This window comes from Nilaparvata lugens, chromosome 4 (assembly GCF_014356525.2).
Source record: "Nilaparvata lugens isolate BPH chromosome 4, ASM1435652v1, whole genome shotgun sequence".
NCBI lineage: Eukaryota > Metazoa > Arthropoda > Insecta > Hemiptera > Delphacidae > Nilaparvata > Nilaparvata lugens.
Genome location: NC_052507.1, coordinates 72,991,973 through 73,015,880, shown reverse-complemented (window position 1 = coordinate 73,015,880; position 23,908 = coordinate 72,991,973). Strand labels below are relative to the sequence as shown.

At 34.2% G+C, this 23,908-nt stretch overlaps 2 protein-coding genes across 4 annotated transcripts in view; one reads left to right on the top strand and one right to left on the bottom strand.

Moving 5' to 3' along the window:
- Nucleotides 1-15,125, bottom strand: part of LOC111049173 (beta-TrCP) — a 103,392-nt gene extending 88,267 nt beyond the window's left edge. The window contains exon 1 of one of the 2 annotated variants that reach the window (XM_039426393.1): nucleotides 14,740-15,125. In XM_039426393.1, coding sequence (XP_039282327.1) covers nucleotides 14,740-14,793 — 54 coding nt within the window. In that variant the 5' untranslated portion in view covers nucleotides 14,794-15,125. The remainder of the gene's footprint in view (nucleotides 1-14,739) is intronic. The other variant, XM_039426392.1, reaches the window with a different exon arrangement.
- Nucleotides 15,126-16,540: 1,415 nt separating this feature from the next.
- On the top strand, nucleotides 16,541-22,452 carry LOC111052454 (acylpyruvase FAHD1, mitochondrial). 2 transcript variants are annotated; one of them, XM_022339134.2, is made up of 4 exons: nucleotides 16,541-16,963; nucleotides 17,962-18,058; nucleotides 19,048-19,191; nucleotides 21,469-22,452. In XM_022339134.2, the coding sequence occupies exons 1-4, from the start codon at nucleotides 16,827-16,829 to the stop codon at nucleotides 21,814-21,816; spliced, it is 726 nt and encodes a 241-aa protein (XP_022194826.2). In that variant the 5' UTR covers nucleotides 16,541-16,826; the 3' UTR covers nucleotides 21,817-22,452. The 2 variants fall into 2 exon arrangements, with proteins under 2 accessions (XP_022194826.2, XP_039282344.1); XM_039426410.1 differs by lacking the exon at nucleotides 16,541-16,963 and adding an exon at nucleotides 17,298-17,316.
- Nucleotides 22,453-23,908: the final 1,456 nt, after the last annotated feature.

The window sequence follows — 23,908 nt, the reverse complement described above, 5'->3', positions numbered from 1 at the left end:
TCATCTAATGCTGACATTTTATGCACTATATGCACCACCCTAGCTTCCACCACTGAAATTCTCAACTCACTCGTAAAGCACGCATTTAGACTTGGCTATTAAGACCGTGATAGTCACGCACTACGCACACGCACTAGCTACATTAGTAGTAGTTTTCTTGAGCTTAACAGTCTGGATGAGAGAAGCACGAGCTTGTTAAAAGTTATAGAGCTATTTTTTAGTTGTTTAATACAACTTGAAAAAAATATAGTGTACTTATTTACCGACTATGAACTCGAAGTTACATAATGCTGTAAAATTGCTAGCCACACATTGGATTCAGTAGTTTTCAACTTTCTACAAGTTAATGTGAGAAGCATGATTTTGTGAAAGGTTAGTGCGCTTTGATACAAGATCGTAGCTTTCAACTGGAACTGGTAACTGAATAGGGAGGGACCTATGGAGTAATGTTTTAAGAATAAGAAAGTAAGAAATTTAATTTGAGAAGTTGAAGAATTTTTGATAAGTTACCTGTGCATACATTATCTGTTACCTAATATTATAATAATCAATAAATTGACAATGACAAGGTATTGATTACGGTAGAAATTCGCAGTAAGGAAGTATATGAAGCAAATTTCTAGCTCTCTTATGAGAAAATAAAAAAATATAATCTTGTTAGGTTATAATTATAATAATCAATAAATTGACAATGCCAAAGTATGATTACTGTAGAAACTCGCAGTAAATGAGTAAATGAGTATATGAAGCAAGTTTCTAGCTCTTTATGAGAAAATAAAAATATAATCTTGTTAGGTTTTATAATGTGAATGTATTCCGCTTATAATTTGATCGATTGAATATTGAAATAAAAACACATATATCGTCAAATTCTACAGTTCCATTTGGTTTCGTGGCCACACAGGTCACATTTTAAATTTTCAATTGAATATTAATAAAATTTTTAAAAAGCAATTAAGAAAGACTAAAAATTGAACTGAATTATTGTTAGGAATGAAGAAATTTTACGAACACGTTACTTCCTATCAAGATTGAGTTCTGAGCTAGCCTGATCTCTAATGATCATAATTATAAGATTTGTAATAAAAGTCATGAATAAATTAATAAATAAAAGTAAAAAGTCAATTCGCATTGTTTGATAAAATTTTAAAGTGTTATTGATACAATTTCATTAGTTTTTTTTAAATTGGAGATAATAACGTTAGTATTATTGATCCAATTTCATTATTTTTTTTTAATTGGAGATAATAAATTACTCTGAGCAGTATGAGGTGTCGAAGTTGAGAAACTCCTGTGCCTCAAGGAGTTGGACAGAGTCTCTTGCGGGGCATGAATAATTATGACTGAAATAGAAGCTTTAATACTGGAATAGCAACTCAGTACATTTTAAAGGCTTCTTCAGTTAAAACTGGAAATTAAAACGAAAGCTCTCATAGACATCGTTCAACCACAAACTACGTCAGTTGATACAGTACACAATAGATGCTGACCAACAAAAGAAATCTCGTTAAATTGAAGCGAATGGAAATTGTTGAGTAGAGGGTGGAAATTGGCACTTGTGATTGATTGAAATTGAATGTGCAGACCTCATTCAGCGAATCGATAGCCAATAGGAAATCGGTCTGCAAACAGTGTTCCGGCGAGAGCGACAGTGAGAGAGGCAGTGGGTGAATGAAAGAGAGAGAGTGAGCGAGTGACTGAGTGTGTGGGGGGAGGGATAGTTAGATAGATAGGCTGCCTTTATTTTAATAGAGAGAGAGAGAGAGTGTGTGAGTGTGGAGGAGAAATAGATAGATAGATGGGTTGACTTTATTTTAAGAGAGAGAGAGAGAGAGAGAGAGAGAGTGTGAGAGAGAGAGAGAGAGGGGGGGGAATGGTCTGGTATTCAGACCATTGGCCACGATTGAGGAGGAAATGGATTGAACCCAATGTTGATGGATTATGGGGTGGTAAGCGTAATCGTAAAGTAGGTCAGTGGGACAACTGAAAATCCATACCGGAAAAACGGAGACTGTCGATGTGTCGAGAGTAATCCACACGAGTTTTCCCACTATTCCTCTATTCCTCTAAGTTAGGGAAATATATCCGCAGTAGCGGGTTCTTTTGTTCAACAGTGATCCATTATTTTCTTCTGCAGTTACAGATTTTTTCTGCAGAAATAGTTTTTGTTTCTGGTCAGTCAAATGATGCAGGGAGATTGAGATTTCCTATATAAATATCGTGAATGAGTGAAAATCAAAGAATCCTTTTTTTCATTTCTCAAGACATGTTTTGTCCTGAGAGATTAGATTAGATTTCGTTATTTATGTATGTTACAATATTTACTGGCTTATACATTAATTTACATTAGATGACGATAATGTATCCAACGAATTTCACAAAGTATAAATAATTAATCAATGAGAATAAATATAGAAATACAATTGGAATAACGATAATATAATAATCTGATGTAACATCATAAATCGGCGGTGTTTCAACAAATAATTGTCGATTCTTTTAGAAGGATATAAAATATCCTTCCAAATAAGACTGACTGAAAAAAATTTTTTACTTGCGGATGATGCCCACATGAGCTTTTTGCTTGTGCGTGGGTAATGGGGAGTGCAAGGGTGAGTTATGAGATGATCAAACGTCCATGCCTAATCACTAGCCTACATCAAAAGCATTCATTCATTTGAGATAAATACAAATTATAAAGAATTATACCCAACTCTATTTAGGTATTTAATATTACTAAGACAGAGGTTCCCAAACTGTGCGCCGCGGCGCCCGGGGGCGCCGCAAACTAGTGCCAGGTGCGCCGTCGTTGTCTATCAAAGACTCACACTACAAAACAGTGCGGATCAGACTGTGTGTGTGTGCCGCGAAAAAATATTAACAATCTTACGTAAAGTTGATAATAAATCACTATTAAGAATATAAACTAAAAGATTGATTATAATAAATGATAAAATGCGATATAAATAAATTATACTAGGTGCGCCGCCAAGCCATATCTGTACTCAAAGGGTCATAAAAGTTTGGGAACTTCTGTACTAAGAGATTCATTGAAATCCTCAATTATTCCGTATAAATCTTGAAGCTTGGGCATGATATGTGTAGATGAACACAGATTTGAATCAAACCCAAGGCCGCAAATGTTTTCTGATTATTCACAATATTAGAACATTCAGTGAAATACCAAATCTTACTCATCAATCTAAAACAATTACAATAATTGAACCACAAAATACAATAGCTATAATAAATTGCTATCATTTCATGCAGATTGAAATACAGAATGACAATATGAACAAACAGAATAGCCAACTTGACAATATTGGATGCAGTACACGTTAAAGATACCACGACTCACCTACAAATAATAAATGGCGGTGATTCTAACGAGAATTGGTCACGAAGGTTCTCTCTCTGAATGCAGTATTAATTTAATTTTTCATTTGTGTAACTTCCTTCCTGGCATTGCTTTTTGACACGCTAGTTTTACCCTCGGAAAAACAGTTTATTACAATTTTAATTGTTGCAACAAGAGACAATAGCGAGCTGAATTCTTAAAATAATAATAGAGGTGTCGTTGATTGAGACAATTGAGAGCCACATTTCAAGAAATTAGAAAAACATTTATCTGGTGATCAATTTTTGTGACGTTACAAGTTCGTTATTGATGAAGCTAAAAGCCGTTTTCGAGTTGTGCTGATTTTTACGTGTATCGTATGTGGTTGGTGACCTAAGAGTTACCGAAATTACATCTCATGTGAAACTAACACAACATATTTCAACAGTGTACCTTATTTTTGTAAAGAAAGTCCCGATATCTAATCCAATTTCAATTTCTAAATCACAAAACATATTAATCACAAACAATTTCTGATCACAAAAGATAAGGCAATTTTCATTTTTGGCCAAAATGAGAATTTTTCAATTTTGGCCAAAATGAGAATTTTTCATTTTCAGCCAAAATGAGAATTTTTTACAGTTGAACCCCTCTTTTCAAGCTTTACAATATTTAGAAAAAAATAAAATTTATTTCCTGTATATCAATGTTTCCTTTCAACTACGGTAAATAGTCGGTTCCCACATTCAGTTTTGCAGCTCTCCTGGAAAATTTTAGAAATGGAGATAGCTGAACACTCGCATGGGCCTCATGCACCATATTCTTTTACGCTAATCTACGATTACATGAAAATATGGTTGCATTAATTATAATGTGTTTCATTCCAGGTTTAAACGAACAGCTGATATTTCTCCGTTTAAACTGAGATTGTGCATACATGGGCCTTAGCTGACAAAATTTAAAAAACATAATAAATGTGTGCTATCAAACACATATTTTCAAAAGTACTGTACATTCATAACTTGATTTCCACAATATTCTTTCATTCCTTTCATTAGCTGACAATAAATTAAAAACATATAATAAATGTGGGCTATCAAACATATTTTTTCAAAGTACCGTACATTCATAACCTTGATTTCCACAATATTCTTTCATTAGCTGCAATAAATAGTTTATACAGGAGAAAGCTACTTGAAGCACTGGATAAGAATAACTTACCTTCAAAATTAATAAGGCTAGTGGCTGCTACCCTAAATGAGACCTTCTCCAGAGTAAGAATAGGCAAGACTGTTGGGAGGCGTTTCCCTGTAAAGTACGGTGTAAGGCAAGGAGATCCGTTGTCTGCATTATTGTTTAATTTGGCTCTCCATGAAGCAGTAAAAGGTATCACCCATGGAAGCACCATAGTAAATAGACTATGGCAAGTTTGTGGATATGCAGACGATCTGGTCATAGTAGCTAGAACAGTACCAGCCTTGAGAGAAGCCTTCACATCACTGGCAATCAATAGTGAACCAATGGGATTGGAGATAAATGAGGCCAAGACAAAGTATCTGAGAGTGTCACCAGCAGTAGGCCTAGGTAGGAGAGTTGCTAGAGACATGAAAATTGGACCCTACACATTTCAACAGGTAGAAGAATTTGTCTATCTGGGAACACTTGTGACAAGTAGTGGGAAAGTCTCAGCAGAGATTAACAACAGGATCATGGCGGGAAACAGGGCATACTATGCTAATATCAAGTTGTTCAAATCTCGATTGATATCTAGAGCTACGAAATTACAATTATACAAAGCATTGGTGAGGCCTGTGGTGAGTTACGGTTCGGAAACATGGGTGCTTACAGCTGGAGATGTGCAAAGATTGAGAGTTTTTGAAAGGAAGGTAGTGAGAAGAATCATGGGTCCTGTTTTTGAGAATGGTCTTTGGAGAGGAAGAAAAAATTTCGAAATAGAGCAGTTCTTAAACAATGAAGACATTGTGCGGTTTATTAAAGCTGGCAGAATAAGATGGATGGGACATATGGTGAGAATGGGAGATGAAAGAGTAGTGAAATGTATATGGAAGGACAGGATATATAAAAGAAGAAGAAAAGGTCGACCGAGAAATAGATGGACGGATGATGTGGAACGAGATCTGAGAACGCTTGGAGTTTGTAACTGGAGGGGGCAGGCCGAGGATCGTGACAGATGGAGAGGCTATGTGAGGGAGGCCAAGGGTTGCAAAGACCTGTAGAGCTGAGGAGTAAGTAGTAAGTAAGTAAGCTGACAATAAATTAAAAAAGATACATTAATGTGGGCTATCAAACATATATTTTCAAAGTACTGTACATTCATAACTTGGTTTCCACAATTTTCTTTCATTCTTTTTATTTTCACAATTTTCTTTCATTTTGAGGGTTAAGTGTAAGAGAGGGCCGGCTGCGCCCTAACTTCGCCCTCCTAGGTTTTCAGTTGGACAAAAATCATGAAGTGTAAACATAACCCATTTTTGAACAATTTCTATCTAAATCTGGGAAAGGAACCGTTCTGGGCTTTGAGCCTGTTGCTCCTTTTAATTCATAGTTGAGAATGATATTGTCTGTATCAATGTATAAACGAAATAAAATAACTAAATTAATTTTAAAAAATTTCATTATAAAAGAAATAAATTTTATTTATTTTAATAAACAATTTATATTAAATTTACAAACAATTTTTACCTTTATCTTAACTATTAACTTAATAGGAATCTTAAAGGCAGCGAATCAATCAATTCCACCAACTACATAATTTTCACTTTTTGTGTAGTTGAGAAGTTGATATTGTGGTAATTATTCATATTGAATGAAAAATACTAAGAAATTGTCAAAAACCACAGATTTATTGATACTTAGAAAGACCGTTTAGAAAGGTTTGTTTATCAGAGTGTCAATAAACCTAAGTATCAATAAATCTGTGGTTTTTGACAATTTCTTAGTCTTTTTCATTCAACTACATAATTATCAGACATACTATACCAAACCTTGTAAAAATACAATAGCCTATTATAAATTTGTGTACACGAAATACCAACGTGGATCAAAACACTCCTACCAACAAAATTCAACAAACTAATCAAGGAAATAATCCAACCTAACAATAGTAGGAAGATAAATTCTCGTGCATCAGGAAGGAAACACTGTAGTATCTATCCAAGGCATACGTACAATACCGCCCTACGGGAATTGCAATGCAATTCAAACTAACACCACCTGTCCAAACAAGATGGCCTCCAAATTCGCCGCGACAAAAAACTATTTCGTCTGCAACTCTGTAGAGAGATTCAATTCAAACTGTCAGTATTCCTTGTAAATGCCACCATTGATTCCTATACAACCAATGCTGACTCGTTGAAGTAAATCTGACTATAGTAAGAATCACTTGAAACGGACAGTATTCCTTGTAAATGCCACCATTGCTTCCCCCTTTTAACCTTGCTGACAGCTGTAAGTGAGCCTCATTATAGTGTCTAGTGGAGTCCGGCCGCTGAAACCTTTCAAAAAAGCCGAACGCAATCCTGAAAGTGAACTTGAACTTAGAGTGGTGACGTCACACGTTTCCTACATTATAACGGACCGTTCAGTTATAGGCTGCATGCGCAGACTTGCCCCGGAAAACAGCCAGTTCCCGTAGCCGATAAATAAAATAGATAGTGATATGACGGAACAATGAAAAACAATGTAGGACCAGCATCTAGAAGTGATTTAGTGCAGAGGAAAAGAATCTCATTCTCAATCCTTAAAAAAATGTGGAGACTATCTTTAAGATGATTAGTAAACATTTATTGGAAATTTATTTTTATAACCTGACGATGGTGTGATCACCGAAACTAGTAATTACAATTGTAGTCTTGTTTTATTATTTTATTAATTTTAAAGTGTACTATAATACTATTTTACTAGTAGTTCTGTGAACAGTAGACCTCGCGCTCAGTAAGTTACATTACCCTGTTGTTGTTTTCTCAAAAATTAATAAATAATTTATCAATTTAAAATGTCTAGAAAAAATCCTTAATAAACATAGAGCTTTCTGTCCTATCGTACCGTGACGTGTCGTCCCGGAATGTGAGTGTGAGCGCTGTTATCAGGTCTGACTGCAACTGTCTACAACGTTGATGGAAAGATACATTTTCAAGATGTTCGTTGTTTTTGAACGGGTAGTATTATAGTCCACTAGACAGCTGATTTATGGTGAATAATTCTATAGTCTGATTTTTACTCCAATATTGACGTATGAAGGAGGCTTCTTTTTCCTTTTATATTATCCTTGAAATGCAAAATTTCCAAAAACCTTGTATATACGTCGACGCGCAATTTAAAAAGGAACATACCTGTTAAATTTCATGAAAATCTATTACCGCGTTTCGCCGTAAATTTAAACATTTAAACATTAAGAGAAATGCCAAACCGTTGACTTGAATCTTAGACCTCACTTCGCTCGGTCAAATAAATGTGAAAACGTTTGCCAAAATATTGACAGTAAACGTTATACAGAATCGAATTAAATTCAGTTTGTACCAAAAGTGTAACGGCCTTTTATGCAAACTTTCAAATTTTGTAACTTAAAAAATAAGTTTTTTTCAAGTAAATATATAATATACATGAGTAAATAGGCAAATAAAAAAATTATTCAAGTACTCTATCCCTTAATCACTATCCCTAATCATGCCTAGAAATTATCCATTGCTTTCTCAATTGTATCAAGAATTTTTATTCGCTATAAACACTTCACAAAAAGCAATAAGCATCGTCAATCAAATACTTTACAATAACAATACAAAAAAATGAAGTTCAAGTTTTATAATGATAAGTTAATAGCATAATACATTCGAATTACAATATCACCGAATATTTAGGAAAATCATATGAAAATAACTCAGAGTCATAACATATTACTGAAAATACACTTATTACTTATCGTTCAAAATCGGGACTCATTCTTTTCCTAATTCTCCACTCATTTACAATTTCACTAGATTGTTTAGTATTTAGTGATCTGATTTAGTAATTTATATTTACTCTATTTTATTTATTCAATCATTCAGAATTACACAACTTACAGAAAAGTACCACAGTAATTCGAAATGAAATAGCAACGATACTGAAATGATATGTGAAGCCCATGGAAAAATCCAGCTCTATTCCATGATCAAAGTTGCAACAGTATGATCACAGACAAAAATACACACAGATTTTAGAATAGCCTGCAGAGAATATACCACAGATACAGTATTCATCAGGCTTATATCTGTGGTATGAGCTAATTCCAACCATATTCTACCATCAAAACTCATGAAAATGTTTAACAAATAAACAGTTGCAATGACATGACCTATTTCCAACCAAATTGTTCCATCGAAACTCATGAAAATGTTTAACAAATAAAGAGTTGCAATGACATGACCTATCTCCAACCAAATTCTTCCATCGAAACTCATGAAAATGTTCAACAAATAAGCAGTTCCAATAACATGACCTATTCTCTGCATCGGTTCAGATGCTGCGGAGGCTCTTCTACATTCTCCATATAGATGAATATTTCTAGTTCTGAACACAAAATACCATTCAAATAATACACACAGTACCACGCTAATAAAGCTATATTACTCCCAACTCAGCCCTTTAACCGCCGTCGAGCTGACACTTTTATTTTATTTATTTATTGTATTTTTCCTATCTTAAGTTTTAAAATTTATTATTAAAATAAACTCTCTTATTATGCTTTCAAATTTATTTATTATTCATAGTTTGTAATTTATTTTATTATTGCTAGTGTTTGCCCTCTGTCTGATAATTTGCGACTCCTCCCTGCACACGGACAAATCATCCAGACAGGGAGAATTTATTCATGTAATTTTATAACACTTTTATATTTTGTGAATATGTAATATTTTATGAATAAACCAATTTGAATTTGAATTTTATTTGAATATTTCCGACCAAAATCTGCCATCGATCCTCATGAAAATGCAAGTTTTCCTAATAAACTTCACGAAAAAGACACAGATGTGACAACTATCACAGACTCGTGTTACGAAAGGATGGCCTTCAAGCAAATAGGAGCCTGGAAGTTTTGAATGCTGAATGAGGTCGCACAAGAACCTCTTGCTGAATAATTTCAAATTTTGTTCCAGTTGCAGCAAAAAATGAATTATTCAAGTCGCTGTAAGATCTGCAATGTAATTCGACCGCATTACAAATTCAGTACCACTGCTCTGTTATTCGAATACGTCTGTATCCAATAAGTTGCACCCAAATTCACTGAATGAATGTATTTTAACGGAAATCGAGAACATCTGAAGGATAACTTCCATATACATGGGAAAACGGTATAGCATCTCGTTACAATGAGACGAGATAGTAATAAGGGAATTGTATGAATGGAGCTAAGAAGAAATGTTAATAAATAAGGCTTATCTTGATTTAAATGAACATTGATTTAGTGGTGCCACTGTTCTAAATCTATAGAAGAGCAAAATGGCACAGATTCATTCACTCACTCACTCACTCACTCACTAACCCATCAACAGAACTAAAAATCTAATAGACCAAATACATTCATTTTTGGCATGTATGTCAAATTATCTTGGACTGTGTTACCTATAAATTAAGAATAAAAATAGCACAAGGACTATCTTATTATTTTAACTACCAATATTATTACATCAGTGTCATTTTATCGTAAATAAATAAATGAAATGTTACACTTTTTTTGTTCACATTTTTTTAATCTAAAAAAGTTGCCCCTCTACAGACGCACTACACTAAGAACGGATTTAAAAAAAATCCAAGTATACGCCCGAAATCTGCGTTTTAACAACTCGAGAGCAAATGAATAGATGGCAAATCAAAATTGAAAGGACTTTTAAAATCGCTATCAAATTAGACGGGGTTTCATAGTTTTCCAGGCTTTTTCATGAGCCTAAAGTTCAAATTTAGTAAGTTACAGAAGTTCAGCTAGAGTTTGGAATTTTGTCTTAAGAAGATTTCAAAATCAAGCCATGGATACGCCCAGAACAGGCGATTTCTCAGCGTTTTTTTCTGCGTTTCCTCAGCTTTTTCAAGTAATAATTGATGTTAAAATTTAAGATTTCAAAATCAAGCCATAGATACGTCCAGAAAATGTGATTTCTCAGCGTTTTTTCTGCGTTTCCTCAGCTTTTTCAAGTAATAATTGATAGAAAATGTTAAAATTTGGTACACAGGTTCAGCTAAGATAGTACACAAATGTTTTATCAAAAGGGCTTTGAAATTACGTCAAAGTTACGCCAAAAATCGGAATTTTTCCAGCGTATCAGCATTTTCTTAGCTGTATCTAGAGCAATTTTTTTTCAAATTCAAATTTATTTCTCATAAAACATTCACAATTATAATAATATAATATTATATCATCTAAATTATAATATTATATTATTATAATAAATAAACAGAAAATGTCAAAATTTGGTACAGATTTTCCGCTAACCTAAAGGACTTGAAAATTTCGCCAATTATAAGCCCAAAATCAGTTTTTTCTTCTTTTCCTCCGTTTTATGAAAACTAATAGACAGAAAACTTTATAGGCCGTACCAGTATGCAGATATAGCCACTGTGATGCGAGTTCGCAGGCTGAGGTGGGCAGGACACCTGGTACGAGCTGACGATGCCTACCCCCCAAAGATGACAATGGAAGGGAAAATATATGGCCGGCGAAGGAAAGGGCGACCCAAAACAAGATGGATAGACGTAGTGGATAAGGATGCAGCAGTAATTGGGGTGCGAAGATGGAAAAGTGCAGCGGTGGACAGAGATGCTTGGAGGCGGAAATTGAGGGAGGCTGTGACCCGCGCTGGGTTGTAATGTCAAATAAGAAGAAGAAGAATAGACAGAAAAGTTTGAAATTAGATACACTGTCTCAACTGAGGTGTACAAATGTTGTACCGAAAATACTTCGAAATGACGCTAAAGATACGCCCAAATAGATTTATTCAACCCTAAGCTACACACATGTACATATCTCTTAAGAACTTTTTCAAGTACTGATGGATAAAAATCGTTCATATTCGGTACAGAGGCTCAGCTAAAAAATATACATTTTTTTGTAGAGAGTGCTTCAAAAGTTCGCCAGCAATAAGCCCAAAGTCGGCGTTTTCCATCGTCTTCTGCGTTGTTTATCAACCAGAAAACTGGTTGGTTTCGAATCGAGCCTGAAGGTCTGAACTGACTAATTGACGGGAGGAAGCAGACTCAGATGAAAAAATCTGGTTTTATTTCTGGATGATTCAGCAGGGGCGGAGTCCCCTGGCTAGACGGACGAGACAAGCGGAGCGAGCCTGCCGGCTAGTGGTATATATAGAGGGTTTATAATATTCAAATATTTATTAATGAAAAGTGCAGTACGACAATGTAAAAACTTCTAAAATTATATTTATTTCCACCATGTTAGAGAAAATATTTTCATGGAAGGATGCCTGTACCATATATTAAATATTAGATTTTAAATTCTATAAATTTTTTACTGTCAATTGAACATTTCTAATTTAAAATACTGTATAAGTTACTAGATTGTATTTTCCACACAGCAGTCCAGTTATTATGATAGGAAGTATTTATATTTCTAGAGAATCAAACATATTCACATTGAATTTATTACTGAAATTTATCGTACAGATGCATTCTAATTCTAGCACGATTTAGGTTGGAAATGGATATAGAATTACAATTCTATATTACTAATGAGTTACACTTGCAATACAGGCAAGAGAACATTCATTTATTTGCCACCAATAAGATTGACATGCAGAAACGTTCATGTATGCCACATTTTATGTTGATTTTATTTTTCTTGTCGATATTGTTCTAAGAAACTGTCAACTTATAATATTATAATCAAGTTATAATATTGTCAAGTTATAAGAAACATACTGAGACTTAATAGAAGTGTGATAGAGGCAATATCCAAGCCTTAAGAAGAAATCATTGTTATCAGCTAGCAGGTACTCTTTGTGCATAGCCATATAATGAATTATGATTTCAACTGATGAAATTTGTATTTAACGATGATCGTTATGAAATTTGTATTAAATTAAGACTTCCTCATGCAAGCCAGTATGACAACTCTGCATCTTATAACACCAGCGATGTTGCCACTTTGCCATCAGTCTCATCGGTTTGCATGGGAAATCTGCAGCTACACAATCTGGCAACACAGATATTTGGTCGACCCAAACATAAAGACGTAGTTTATTCTATTCAGGTTATAATACTGTACTACATCTATACCAACATTTCCCAAGCTGCCAACATTTCCCAAGCTGACAGACAGAGGAGAAAGAGAGGAGGGGAAATAAGTTTACCAAGTTTTTAAAATAGTAAAGTGTTGCAGTACAGCACTCAACTGCAGGTTATCGTTGATTTACCCACTTGACCTACAACAGTATTGATTTTCTCAATAGCACAGGCAAATCTCAAGGAATTTGGAGCAGCTCCTTCTCCACAAGAGTTCATTCACACCACTCAAGTCACGAGACGACCAAGAATAAATTGCACTTTATTACAAACCACCCACCCCGAACCCTGGGTTTCTTGACCTCAACCGTCATAATACAGAATGTATTTAAGAAAATTGTCAAATTACACACAAACAAACCAAAATACACCAAATTGAAGGAATCTCCATTCCTGATAAGTCCTTATACCTACACCATCCATTTTGGAGAGGATCAAATTCGATGTAAGTCCTCCTACCTAAGCATTTGATGGAGGGATGTTCATGAGAGATGAATGGAAATTTAGGTGGGTTCCAATTTACCGGTTATTGATTATGTTAACTGTTTGTTGGAGGGGCTGTTCTTAAGCGGACTTTTCAAAGAAAAATCGACAGGCTTCAAAGGGAGAATCATGCTTCTGAGGTAGGATGTTGATGAGAGATGAATGGAAATTTAAGTGGGTTCCAAACTAACGAATATTGATTAAGTTGACTATTGATTATTAGAGGAGCTGTTTCTCAAACAGGCTTTTTAAAGGACAATCAACAGCAGGACACTAATCTTATCTGAGTTGAATTAAGTGTTTTGAGTCTTTTGATGCCATCGATCCCACAAGTGTGGGTAATGAATGAAGCAGAGGTTATTAAAGTGTAATTATTGATCTGACTACAACAACAAATCGTTCATTTTATTTTAAGATAGAAATTTAAGAACGTTCAAGGCAGCCTTGGTCAGAAATTGAGTAGAGAATAAATACACCTACCTACATGGCTAAAGTGCACGTCCAGTGCCAACATACCTGTCATCAAAATTTTTGTTGGGATCGATTTAGTATGTTATTTTAAGCACAAAATCACAAAAATTAAACGGCGCTCACTATTGTTTTTAAAATAAACTAAGTTCAAAGTAGCAGAACTTTACATGCATATAACCTATAAGTAGCAACCATAAGTAGCTAAGGTTAAATGCATGTAAAATTGTGCTACTTTGAACTTAGTTTATTTAAAAAACAATAGTGAGCGCCGTTTAATTTTTGTTATTTTGTGCTCAAAATAACATACTAAATCGATCCCAACCAAAAATTCGATAATAGGTATGTTGGCACTGGACGTGCACTTACACCATTGACTGAGGAAAAATCCTCAAATAGGTACCTTCTTCTCCATCCATTACCCACTTGAGGAATTAATCAATTAGACCTATCCTAGGACAGGTCAATAAGTTGAGTGATAAAAGCTTTTTCAAGTCTACGATTGATGAATTGGGATTCATAGCGTCAATTTACAATACTGGACGGGTTGTAGGAAAAATATGTAAACTTAATGCGCACTTATCAGGTTCCTTGAAAACTCTCATTTTTAAATCTTTCAAAATTGAGCAAACTAGTATTATAGTAAATCAAGTAGTATAACAAGGATGCGTCTTAATAAATTTATTAAATAGATTGGCACTAAACCAATGAAATAAATCTTGAAATCAAATATCGATTTTGGGATTGCTGTGATTCAGATGTTACAACAAGTGAAGAAACAAAGATTCTATGAATAACACACAGAGTGGAAAGTGTAGATTAAAAAAAGATAATCACATAACTGATGCTCAGGTGTTTTGTAAAGTAAACAAATAGGCTAGTATAATGAATTGTTGGTAGGTTGACAGAACTTCAATAGGCTAATAACCTCACCACAATGAGTTGCAAACGTCAAATCATACTCAGTTATAAACTCATTAGAATGTATTTGAACGATAAGGAATAAGGGCTCAATTCAAATATATTAAAATGTATAGAGCTTGAAAATAATAATAAATAACAATAAACGAATGAAAATGGAGGAATGTCTAGCCTAAAACCCTTGATGAGAGGTGTAAGTACGACTATGACAGAAAATTATGAATGTGGATGACTTCACTTACCTGTGAATTACTTATGCTATCTTCTAGGATTTTCTCTGTTTCCATATTAATCATTATGTCACTGAACACGACATAAAATTGAAATAAAACTAATTATTACAGACAATAACACACAGGAAGTCAATACTGCTTGTGACGTCACACTAAAGACCGAGTTTTCGTAAATTGACACTGGAGCGCTAAAGTACGGGTGACATTGAGTTTTTTGAAAAAACGCCAATTAAACAGGTGATGTGTAAATAATTCAGAGTTGAACTAGAAACTAGAAAACTTGAATAATCTTGGAATGGAAATCTTATTCCTGCAGGAAAATGAGTTTGACTGAGCATTCATCTAAGAAAATTGTAAGAAAACTCCTTGATTTTACCAGTTTGGGACAAAGAAAATAAGAATTGTTTGAATTGAGAGTGGACAACTAGTTAGCTGATCGAAAATTGTGCTTGAAGAGATGAATATTTTTATGGACTGCTTGGATATTGGATATCAATATGCTAATAATTTCTACACCGAAGTCAACCTGAGCTTACCTAAGCTCCAAACCTTATAAACTTAATCTTTCAATTACAGATCTGCCTATTTGTTGGAGATTACCAGTGGTTGATTCTGGGCGAACAAACCTGCATTCAAGAAAAGAAAGACACAAAATCTACTCTGCAGTTACTCTGAGATGGAATCATCAATTTTCAAGTATTGCAGTATGAAGCTGCTTGGATTCATGATGAATGCCACATTGACATGATATGCAATACACTGTCAATAGTCACATATTTGATGCGCATACTGGGAGGTCATGTTTCTTTAGAGTACGGTAAGTGGTTAGCTGGTTACAGCTTCAGAGTGAACGAAATGTATTTCTTTACTACAAACAATCCATGGTCTCTTCCACAGCCATATCAATTATAGCATTGTGCTATGGGGTCATGCTCCAAGAAGGTTTTCCAAATCATCACCTATTCTCATTGGCTGGAGAACTGTGCGCCAATCTTTAGGAGACTGAGACTGAGTCTGACTTTAGGAGTCTATAGTCAGTTTAGTTTGCTCCTTACTGTTGAGAACAGGCCAACATACCTTTCAGCAAAGAGGGCATGTACACAGCCACAACACAAGCTGAAGGCTACAATTGGAATGATAGTTTTTGAGTATATGCCTGTTTTGTCATTTCAAAATTTATGAATCAGGAATACCCAAAACCAATTGCCCCCTTGAATTAGAAACCCAAAAAATGTCATGAGTTATCATTCTAAAAACTGCTGACCTCTTTTGAGACTCACTCAATATTCTATTTTGAACCCTCTCACCATCATTCAAGAATTGCAATGATGCCTGAAGCCCTGCTTTCAGCACCCTTGAATAAATAAATATAAAATAAATATGAATTATAAATTTATATAAATACTTGAGACATTTTTCTAGTCCTTTAAATATGTTCACAATACCATTTTAAAACTCATCTGAAACTTTACTTCATTTTCAAACCTCAATAAATTGTTATTCAGTGGCTTGCTATAGAAAAAATATTTCTATGAAAATTGACAACGCTTACCAGTAGCTCTGTATGTAATATGCTTTCAGGAACATTTGACAAACTACAACCATTCTTTTATTGCGCGCAGATAGACTAAGGTGAGAAAAGCTCTTGTCATCTCTCTTTAAATAGTATATATGAAAAATAGATATATAATATAAATTGAGTAGAAATATCAATTCACATATAAATATTATTTCATTAATTCCTTTATTCAAGTTATACTATTAAAAAACATAATTTCTGACAGTCTACTCTTCAAGGCTGGTACCCGTTCTTCTTTTTGCAGATTCGGCATCAGCTGGCATTTTTTCGTCTGCTTCAAAAGGAATGAAATTGAAATTTATTATAATCAATAATACTTTTAATTTATTATTATAATTACTTGCTTGTACATTTTAATTTATATTGCAATATTTATTTCACGGTGAAAATATTTTATTTCTTTATAGGGTTACGTGTGTAGGCTGTCCGTTAATTCCTTATTCTTTAGTTGACTTTTAAAGATAGTTTGAAAAACAATTCAAGTTACATAATTTCTAATTAAGATAAAAAATTCAAAATGATAAGAACATCGTTATTAAAAACTTCTCTTAATGATTTGGTGCGTACATTGGTTCCAAAGCTATATTCCACAATGGAGTGTGAAAATTTTGTTCAGCTTGGGAAGAAGATAGTAGCTGCAGCCCAAAACTATAAGTAGGCTTATTATAAATAAATTTTCTAGCACTAATCAATAAATTTATAATAATAATAATAATAGGGTAATAGGTATTTTTATTGAATTATTTAACTTGAGTTAGTCAAATTGAATGTTATACGTTAAAATTGATCTCAATCTAGGGATTCTCAATTTGGTGCAGCCCAAAACTATAAGTAGGCTTATTATAAATAAATTTTCTAGCACTAATCAATAAATTATAATAATAATAATAATAGGGTAATAGGTATTTTTATTGAATTATTTAACTTGAGTTAGTCAAATTGAATGTTATACGTTAAAATTGATCTCAATCTAGGGATTCTCAATTTGGTGCAGCCCAAAACTATAAGTAGGCTTATTATAAATAAATTTTCTAGCACTAATCAATAAATTTATAATAATAATAATAGGGTAATAGGTATTTTTATTGAATTATTTAACTTGAGTTAGTCAAATTGAATGTTATACGTTAAAATTGATCTCAATCTAGGGATTCTCAATTTGGTGATCTCAATACCGGTACTTTATTTAACTGCGGTTAAATAGCGTCAAATAATGGAATCAAAACTAGGAAAACCAATGAAAGGGTTTAAGTTGAACTACTTGACAATTTTGTCATTGAATTACAGCTTAATTTAAGTACGTTCGCATCGCACAATATTTGAAAAAAAGTCTTGTAGATGTGTTGAAGATGGCATAGTGCCGGTTGTACAAAAACCGGTCAAATTTTTATCGTGATAAAATTCTCGAGAACCAATTAGTAAAGCGTATTTTTGAAAAAGCCTTTGCTGATTGGTTCTTGTGAAATTAACCACGATTAAAATTTAACCGGCTTTTGTGCAACCGGGCCCCACACATTCAACTCACCATCCACACTTGTCACTTCTACACACACCCCTCTCTTTGAAATGTGCCACATAATAAATATGTTAATTCGAATTATTCCAAAGCATTATAAATATCTAGTTTTATAAATTAATATTTTTCTTTACAGATCGTTAATAAGAGAAAGGAATTTGGAAACTCCAACCTTTCCGGTGATGTTTCTGAAACCTACTAGTTCCTATATAGTGGAAGGTCAAACAATTGAGGTGAGTCTAAATTACTTAAACCGTTAGTACTCGGTGATGGGAGGGGGGATTGCCCTGGAACGAATGTTGGCAGACGGCCCATACTATGCCATTTCAGTTGCTAAGAGCGTTGGAACGTACAACATCGTGTGTTCCTTGTAGAGCAGCTTTTTAAAAACCGTGAATCTGTAGTCACAGTGCAAGGCTTTTCGGTCAATATTTTAGAGTTGGGCGTCGAGGTGCAATGCCTGGTCGAAATACTGTACTCCGATGGGTTGCAGCGTTTAGAAGTACTAGTTCTGTGATGAAAAAAGACCACCTGGTCTTCCCCGTTCAGTTCATATTCCGGAAAATGTAGGCATTGCACCTCGACGCCCAACTCTAAAATATTGACCAAGAAGCGTTACACTGTGACTACAGATTCACTGTTTCTAAAAAGCTGCTCTACAAGGAACACACGATGGTGTACGTTCCAACGCTCATAGCAACTGAAAAGGCGTAGTATGGGCCGTCTGCCAACATTCGTTCCAGGGCAATCCCCCCTCCCGTCACCGAGTACTAACAGTTCGAAAAGCATGCGTTTCCTCAGCACCACTCTGTACAAACTTCGAAATTCATTGAATTATTCTTTCCTATCTCAACTTTATTGGTAATTCGATTTTGAGGTGTTTACTTCTCCGAGAACATTTTTATTCTCTTTTCATAATCTAGTCTGAATAATCGCAATGATTTTATTTAAATATTGTCTGAACTTGGCTTTCTCTAATTCTTACAACTTGTATACCGTATTGATGCAAAAACTTCTATATTAGACCAAAAATATATTTGTGATTACCATCAAATCTTGCTTAATAGAAAATGTAATAGAGTTACAGAATTACAAAATTCCATTTCTATGCCATACATTGTATTATTTTTACGCCAATATTATTGCTAATTTGATGAGAAATCACTCTTTTTCAAGTCTATTTGAAAGTTGTTTGAATTAGTTTTATGCTTAATGTTTGCAGGTTCCAAAAGACTTCGACGTTTATGAAGAAGTGGAGCTGGGAGTGATTATAGGAAAGAAAGGAAAAAATATAAAACCAAGTGAAGTGATGGATCACATTGCTGGCTATTGTTTAGCTCTAGATTTAACCGCTGTTGACGATATGGTATGTATCCACTAGACCTTATAATAAATTATGACAGAACAGAGTACTGTTAAATTTTTTATATTTTCGAAAAATAACAATTTTTTTTATAATATTCTTCTTACGATCAAGGATTAGGCTAAAGCCTAATCCGACTCACATTCAGCAGCTATTTACGATTTGTTATGTTTATAATTTTAAAAAACCCTTGAAAAATACCTCTTTTTTGAAAATTCGTAGCTCCGGAACCAAAAATGGTAAAAACCTGCGCGACCACTCAATTTATTAGTAATTCTATTCTCTTCAATTTTGTCTAGAATGATTTTTCTTGAGAAACTCAAGGTTTTTGAGATTAAATGGGAAAATTGAAAAAAGCCCGACATTTTGGGGGTTTTGGGGGTGAAGCCGCCTTCTGGCGTGTCAGCAAATCTCAGATTCGTATTCAGCGCCCCAAAATATATATAGAACCGTCGAGAGAATTCTTTTGGGGCTGTTTCCTGAAAAGCAACCATTTGACTGGACTATTATTCAAATATCCTATTCTAAGGTTAATATGAAATGAATATTATTGCCATCTTTTGCGAAGTCCGCCAACTTCTCTCTTGCCTAATGGCTGATAATTGAAAATTTTAAAGGAAACCTCTCAGCAGGCATTCTTTTGACATGCTCCTTCCATTTATGCCGATACTGCGCCACTCTCATTCAGACTGTAGATATTTAACTCACTTCTAATATCCTCATTCCTGATCTCTTCTATCACACCCCTTGGTTCTGCGAAGAAATCTCATCTCGGCTGCCTGCACTCTACACTCAAGTGGTAAATTATAAAAAATGATTTTTATTGCCTTTAAGCCATCAAATACAGCAATTGGTTTTTAATAAATATAGATTTCAGTCTATTAAAATACAAAAATATCACAGTAATATTCAAGTACTTTTGTAAAACACATTGATAGTTCTTTCAGGAACACTGAAAAACTCATTCATTTCACACATAGGAGTTCAGAAAATGATAAGTGCCCCGGAGAAACTCCTTGTTTGGTAGAGACCTAGCTGTGCCGGAAGCCTGTTGAAAAGTCTAGCATTTAGGTGGCTAGGGCTATTCCACACTCTGCTCAGTCTTGTGAATGGAATGTCGACCTGGTATCTGCCCCTGGTGTCAAAGTTGTAGATGTCACTACGCAGTCGCATACTCTCCACAGAAATCTTAACTTTTTTCAGTGATATGAAGATGTAGAGGCATACAGATATACGCGCCGCGAACATGAGCAATTCACTTTTAATCAGCTGATTATATCTGTATTTTTACAGAAACGGTAAGCTACAGATATAAAAAGCTTGGCATCAGCTGATTAAAAGTGAATTACTCATGTTCGCGGTGCGTATATCTGTACGCACCTTAAGAGTGTATGTGCGTCTGTGTACACGATATCTCATCTCCCAATTAACGGAATGACTTGAAATTTGGAACTTAAGGTCCTTCCCCTATACGGATCCGACACGAACAATTTCGATCAAATGCAATTCAAGATGGCGGCTAAAATTGCAAAAATGTTGTCAAAAAAAGGGTTTTTTGCGATTTTCTCGAAAATTTGATCAAAATCATACCTAAAATAGTCATTGTTAAGCTCTATCAACTGCCACAAGTCCCATATCTGTAAAAATTTCAGGAGCTTCGCCCCATCTAGGTAAAGTTTGATTTTAGATTCCCAATTATCAGGCTTCAGATACAATTTAAACAAAAAATTACAAATGGAAAAGATTGAGCATGAAAATCTCTAATTAATGATCAGTAACATTTTCACCTAGAATTTAAAATAAGCTCGAAATTCGATAAAATGTTATTATTTCAATTGCAAACTGTTGGCAACTGTTGATTCTATTAAATCATTCACTATGAAGAGATAGCAGACCTCGTGTGTCTCCAGCGTTATAGTCCTGTCAACAGCTGGCTTGGATCTTGGAATAGTAGACTTGAGATGCGCGGGAACACTAGCGTCAGGTGATAAATTTTCATAACGGCAAGGAAAGTTGTGTGAGTGCGCGACACCAGATTTTTGCCCAAGGTCCTGCTGATATTTCCACAAATCATTTGGAACTTCCTTATTTTCTTTTCAGTATCCAATCTTTGTAACTTATGTCTCATGCTAGATATGTGTATTCAGACACTTGTTCCAGCACTTTATTGTCAATCACAATTTTTGATCTTATAGGATATTTGCCTTTAAAAGCCATTATTTTAGTTTTCTGACTGGATAACTTAAAATTGTATTCCTTACAATTTTTTTCATGTTTCAGAAAAATTCGAGAGCCAAGGGACTACCATGGACATTTGGGAAAGGTTTCGACACAGCTTGCCCAGTCAGCAAATTCATCCCTAAAAGTGATCTAAAAGACCCCACCTCGTTGAAAATATGGTGTAAAGTGAATGACAAGCTACTACAAGACTGTCTCTTATCGGATATGGTGTTTACCATGGAGCAAATGATATCGTACACTTCGCGATACATGACTTTGGAGCCCAACGATCTGATACTGACTGGATCACCCGGTAATAACGGACCTATCAGACCTGGGGATGTCGTGGAGGCTGGTTTAGGAGATATTATGACAATTAAATTTCCCGTGAAAAGTATGGAGAATTGAACTTTCATGTGCCCGACACAGCCGATTTAGACTTAGATTATGTGTACTCAAATACATAGAGTTTGAAAAGTCACTGTGCACCAAGTATTTCATTTCTATAAATATAGTGCACAGTGACTTTCCGAACTTTCTGTATATCGCACCTCGGGAGGAAGATCGTTCCAACTTAAAAAAATCGTTTATTCAGGAGAGCAGTTTTAAAGTTTTCATAGGTATTCAAACTTGATTTTTTGCTCTTATAACTCAATTTCTCTGATTCCAACTTTTTTAGTTCATTTATTACTTCTTAAAAGTGGCCTGTATCTATGTTTCTATTCATAATATGGATGAATTGGAATGGAAGCCTGTTCTAATCGAAATGGCACAGTCTTACTGTAAATGATTGCATCGGTTGTAAAAATGGGAATACTGAACATTCCGTGATTTATAGAATAATTGGAACAGTCTTCCATCGAATAAATTGCATGGAAACCAACTAAAATACACCCTTGGCTCAAAATTGACAATTTTCGAGTTGTAACAGTCTTCCTCCCAAGGTGCGATATTTTAATTTGTCAAGTATATTATTCATCAATTAATATATTTATTATTTTATAAAGTATATTTTATTGTTTGTTAATTATACTTATTGTTGAATCAAATCATACTAGTCAATTTTTATTCCAAATCATCAATAATCAACTTAATATTTTATGGAATATATTTTAAAACTCCAACCACCACTAAGATTTCTTCAATATTTGACATTAAGAATAACCATTTTAAATTCCATTACATCATTATAAAATAATGTACCATACTGTGATTTATACCATATTATGTATTTACATAAAAACATTAAACCCAGAACCACCTACACTATAAGATAATCAACTAATTCAATTTGTCCTCAACAGGTATGCTAAGTAATATAATATTATGATTAGAAACTGTTAAAATGTAATAAAGTCATTGCAACTGTTAAAATAACTACCCAGAATCAAAGAATAGATACAGAATGGAAACTGTCAATCAAACGCCTATCCAACCAATGCTTTTTACATGGCGCAAATACTAGACACGTCACGTGACCTTAGGAAGTTCCAATCCTGGTCTTCTGATTGCCTCGCGGCAGTGAACGAGATCAATTGATCCGGATCAGTAAAGTGATCCGAACCTCCCATCAATACTATTACAATGCGGAACTTCCTAACAAGATGGCGGATTTTTGCGCCAGGGTACTAGCCGAGTTCCCATACTGTATGTATACTGTGCCAGAATATCATAATCTTTCCCCAGCCTATGATATGCCATGTTTCCAGCAATAATAAACCATTGTCTTTTTTCTTTAGGGCTACTTTTTGAATATAAATCTGAGTACCTTTTTTTAATTATTTAGTAGCCGAAACATGTCGTGACGAAATAATTCAAAAAAAGGTACTCAGATTTATATAATAAACCATGCTTATAAACTTTACTACTACACAATCAAATTTGTGATTCAGCCAATAAACAATTTGGGGACACTTCACATGAATGGGCTACTTTTACAAATTAATAAAAACAATATAGAAACTTGAAGTACCGTTTATTATTTAAAGCTGTAATATTTAGGGCCGGTTTCCGAGCTCGGGATTAGGCTAAGTTCTAGACTTTAAACAGCTGGAGTAAAATAATTGGATTTCCGAAACGTGGCGTAGTCGTAGTTATTGTCAAAGTCACTTTTGAATCAAATTTCAAAAAACTAGAAAATTAAACACAAAATAAAATAAAGAAAAAATAGTGTAAAGTTTGAGTTATTTTGAGTTATCTCAAAATAAGTGAGTTATCTCGAAATGTTTAATTTCGTCAAGGAAAAACGTTTCCAATTATAGAAATGAGAAAATAAAAACGGCGACTACTGTTATAAAAACTGCGACTACGCCCCCGTTTTGGAAATCTAATTTTCTGACTACAGCTGTTTAAAGCTTCACAGTCTAGAACTTAGCTAAATCCCGAGCTCGGAAACCCACCCTAAATATTACAGCTTTAAATAATAAAGGGTACTTCAAGTTTCTATATTGTTTTTATTAATTTGGGGACATTAGAAACATTGAAGAATTTACTATTTAGG

What these genes read in the sequence shown, in the direction of transcription:
- LOC111052454 (XM_022339134.2), top strand. Translation starts at nt 16,827, where the DNA reads ATGATAAGAACATCGTTATTAAAAACTTCTCTTAATGATTTGGTGCGT. An exon ending in TGGAAGGTCAAACAATTGAG is followed by an intron (nt 18,059 to 19,047) that starts GTGAGTCTAAAT and finishes TAATGTTTGCAG; the next exon opens with GTTCCAAAAGACTTCGACGT. An exon ending in TAACCGCTGTTGACGATATG is followed by an intron (nt 19,192 to 21,468) that starts GTATGTATCCAC and finishes TTCATGTTTCAG; the next exon opens with AAAAATTCGAGAGCCAAGGG.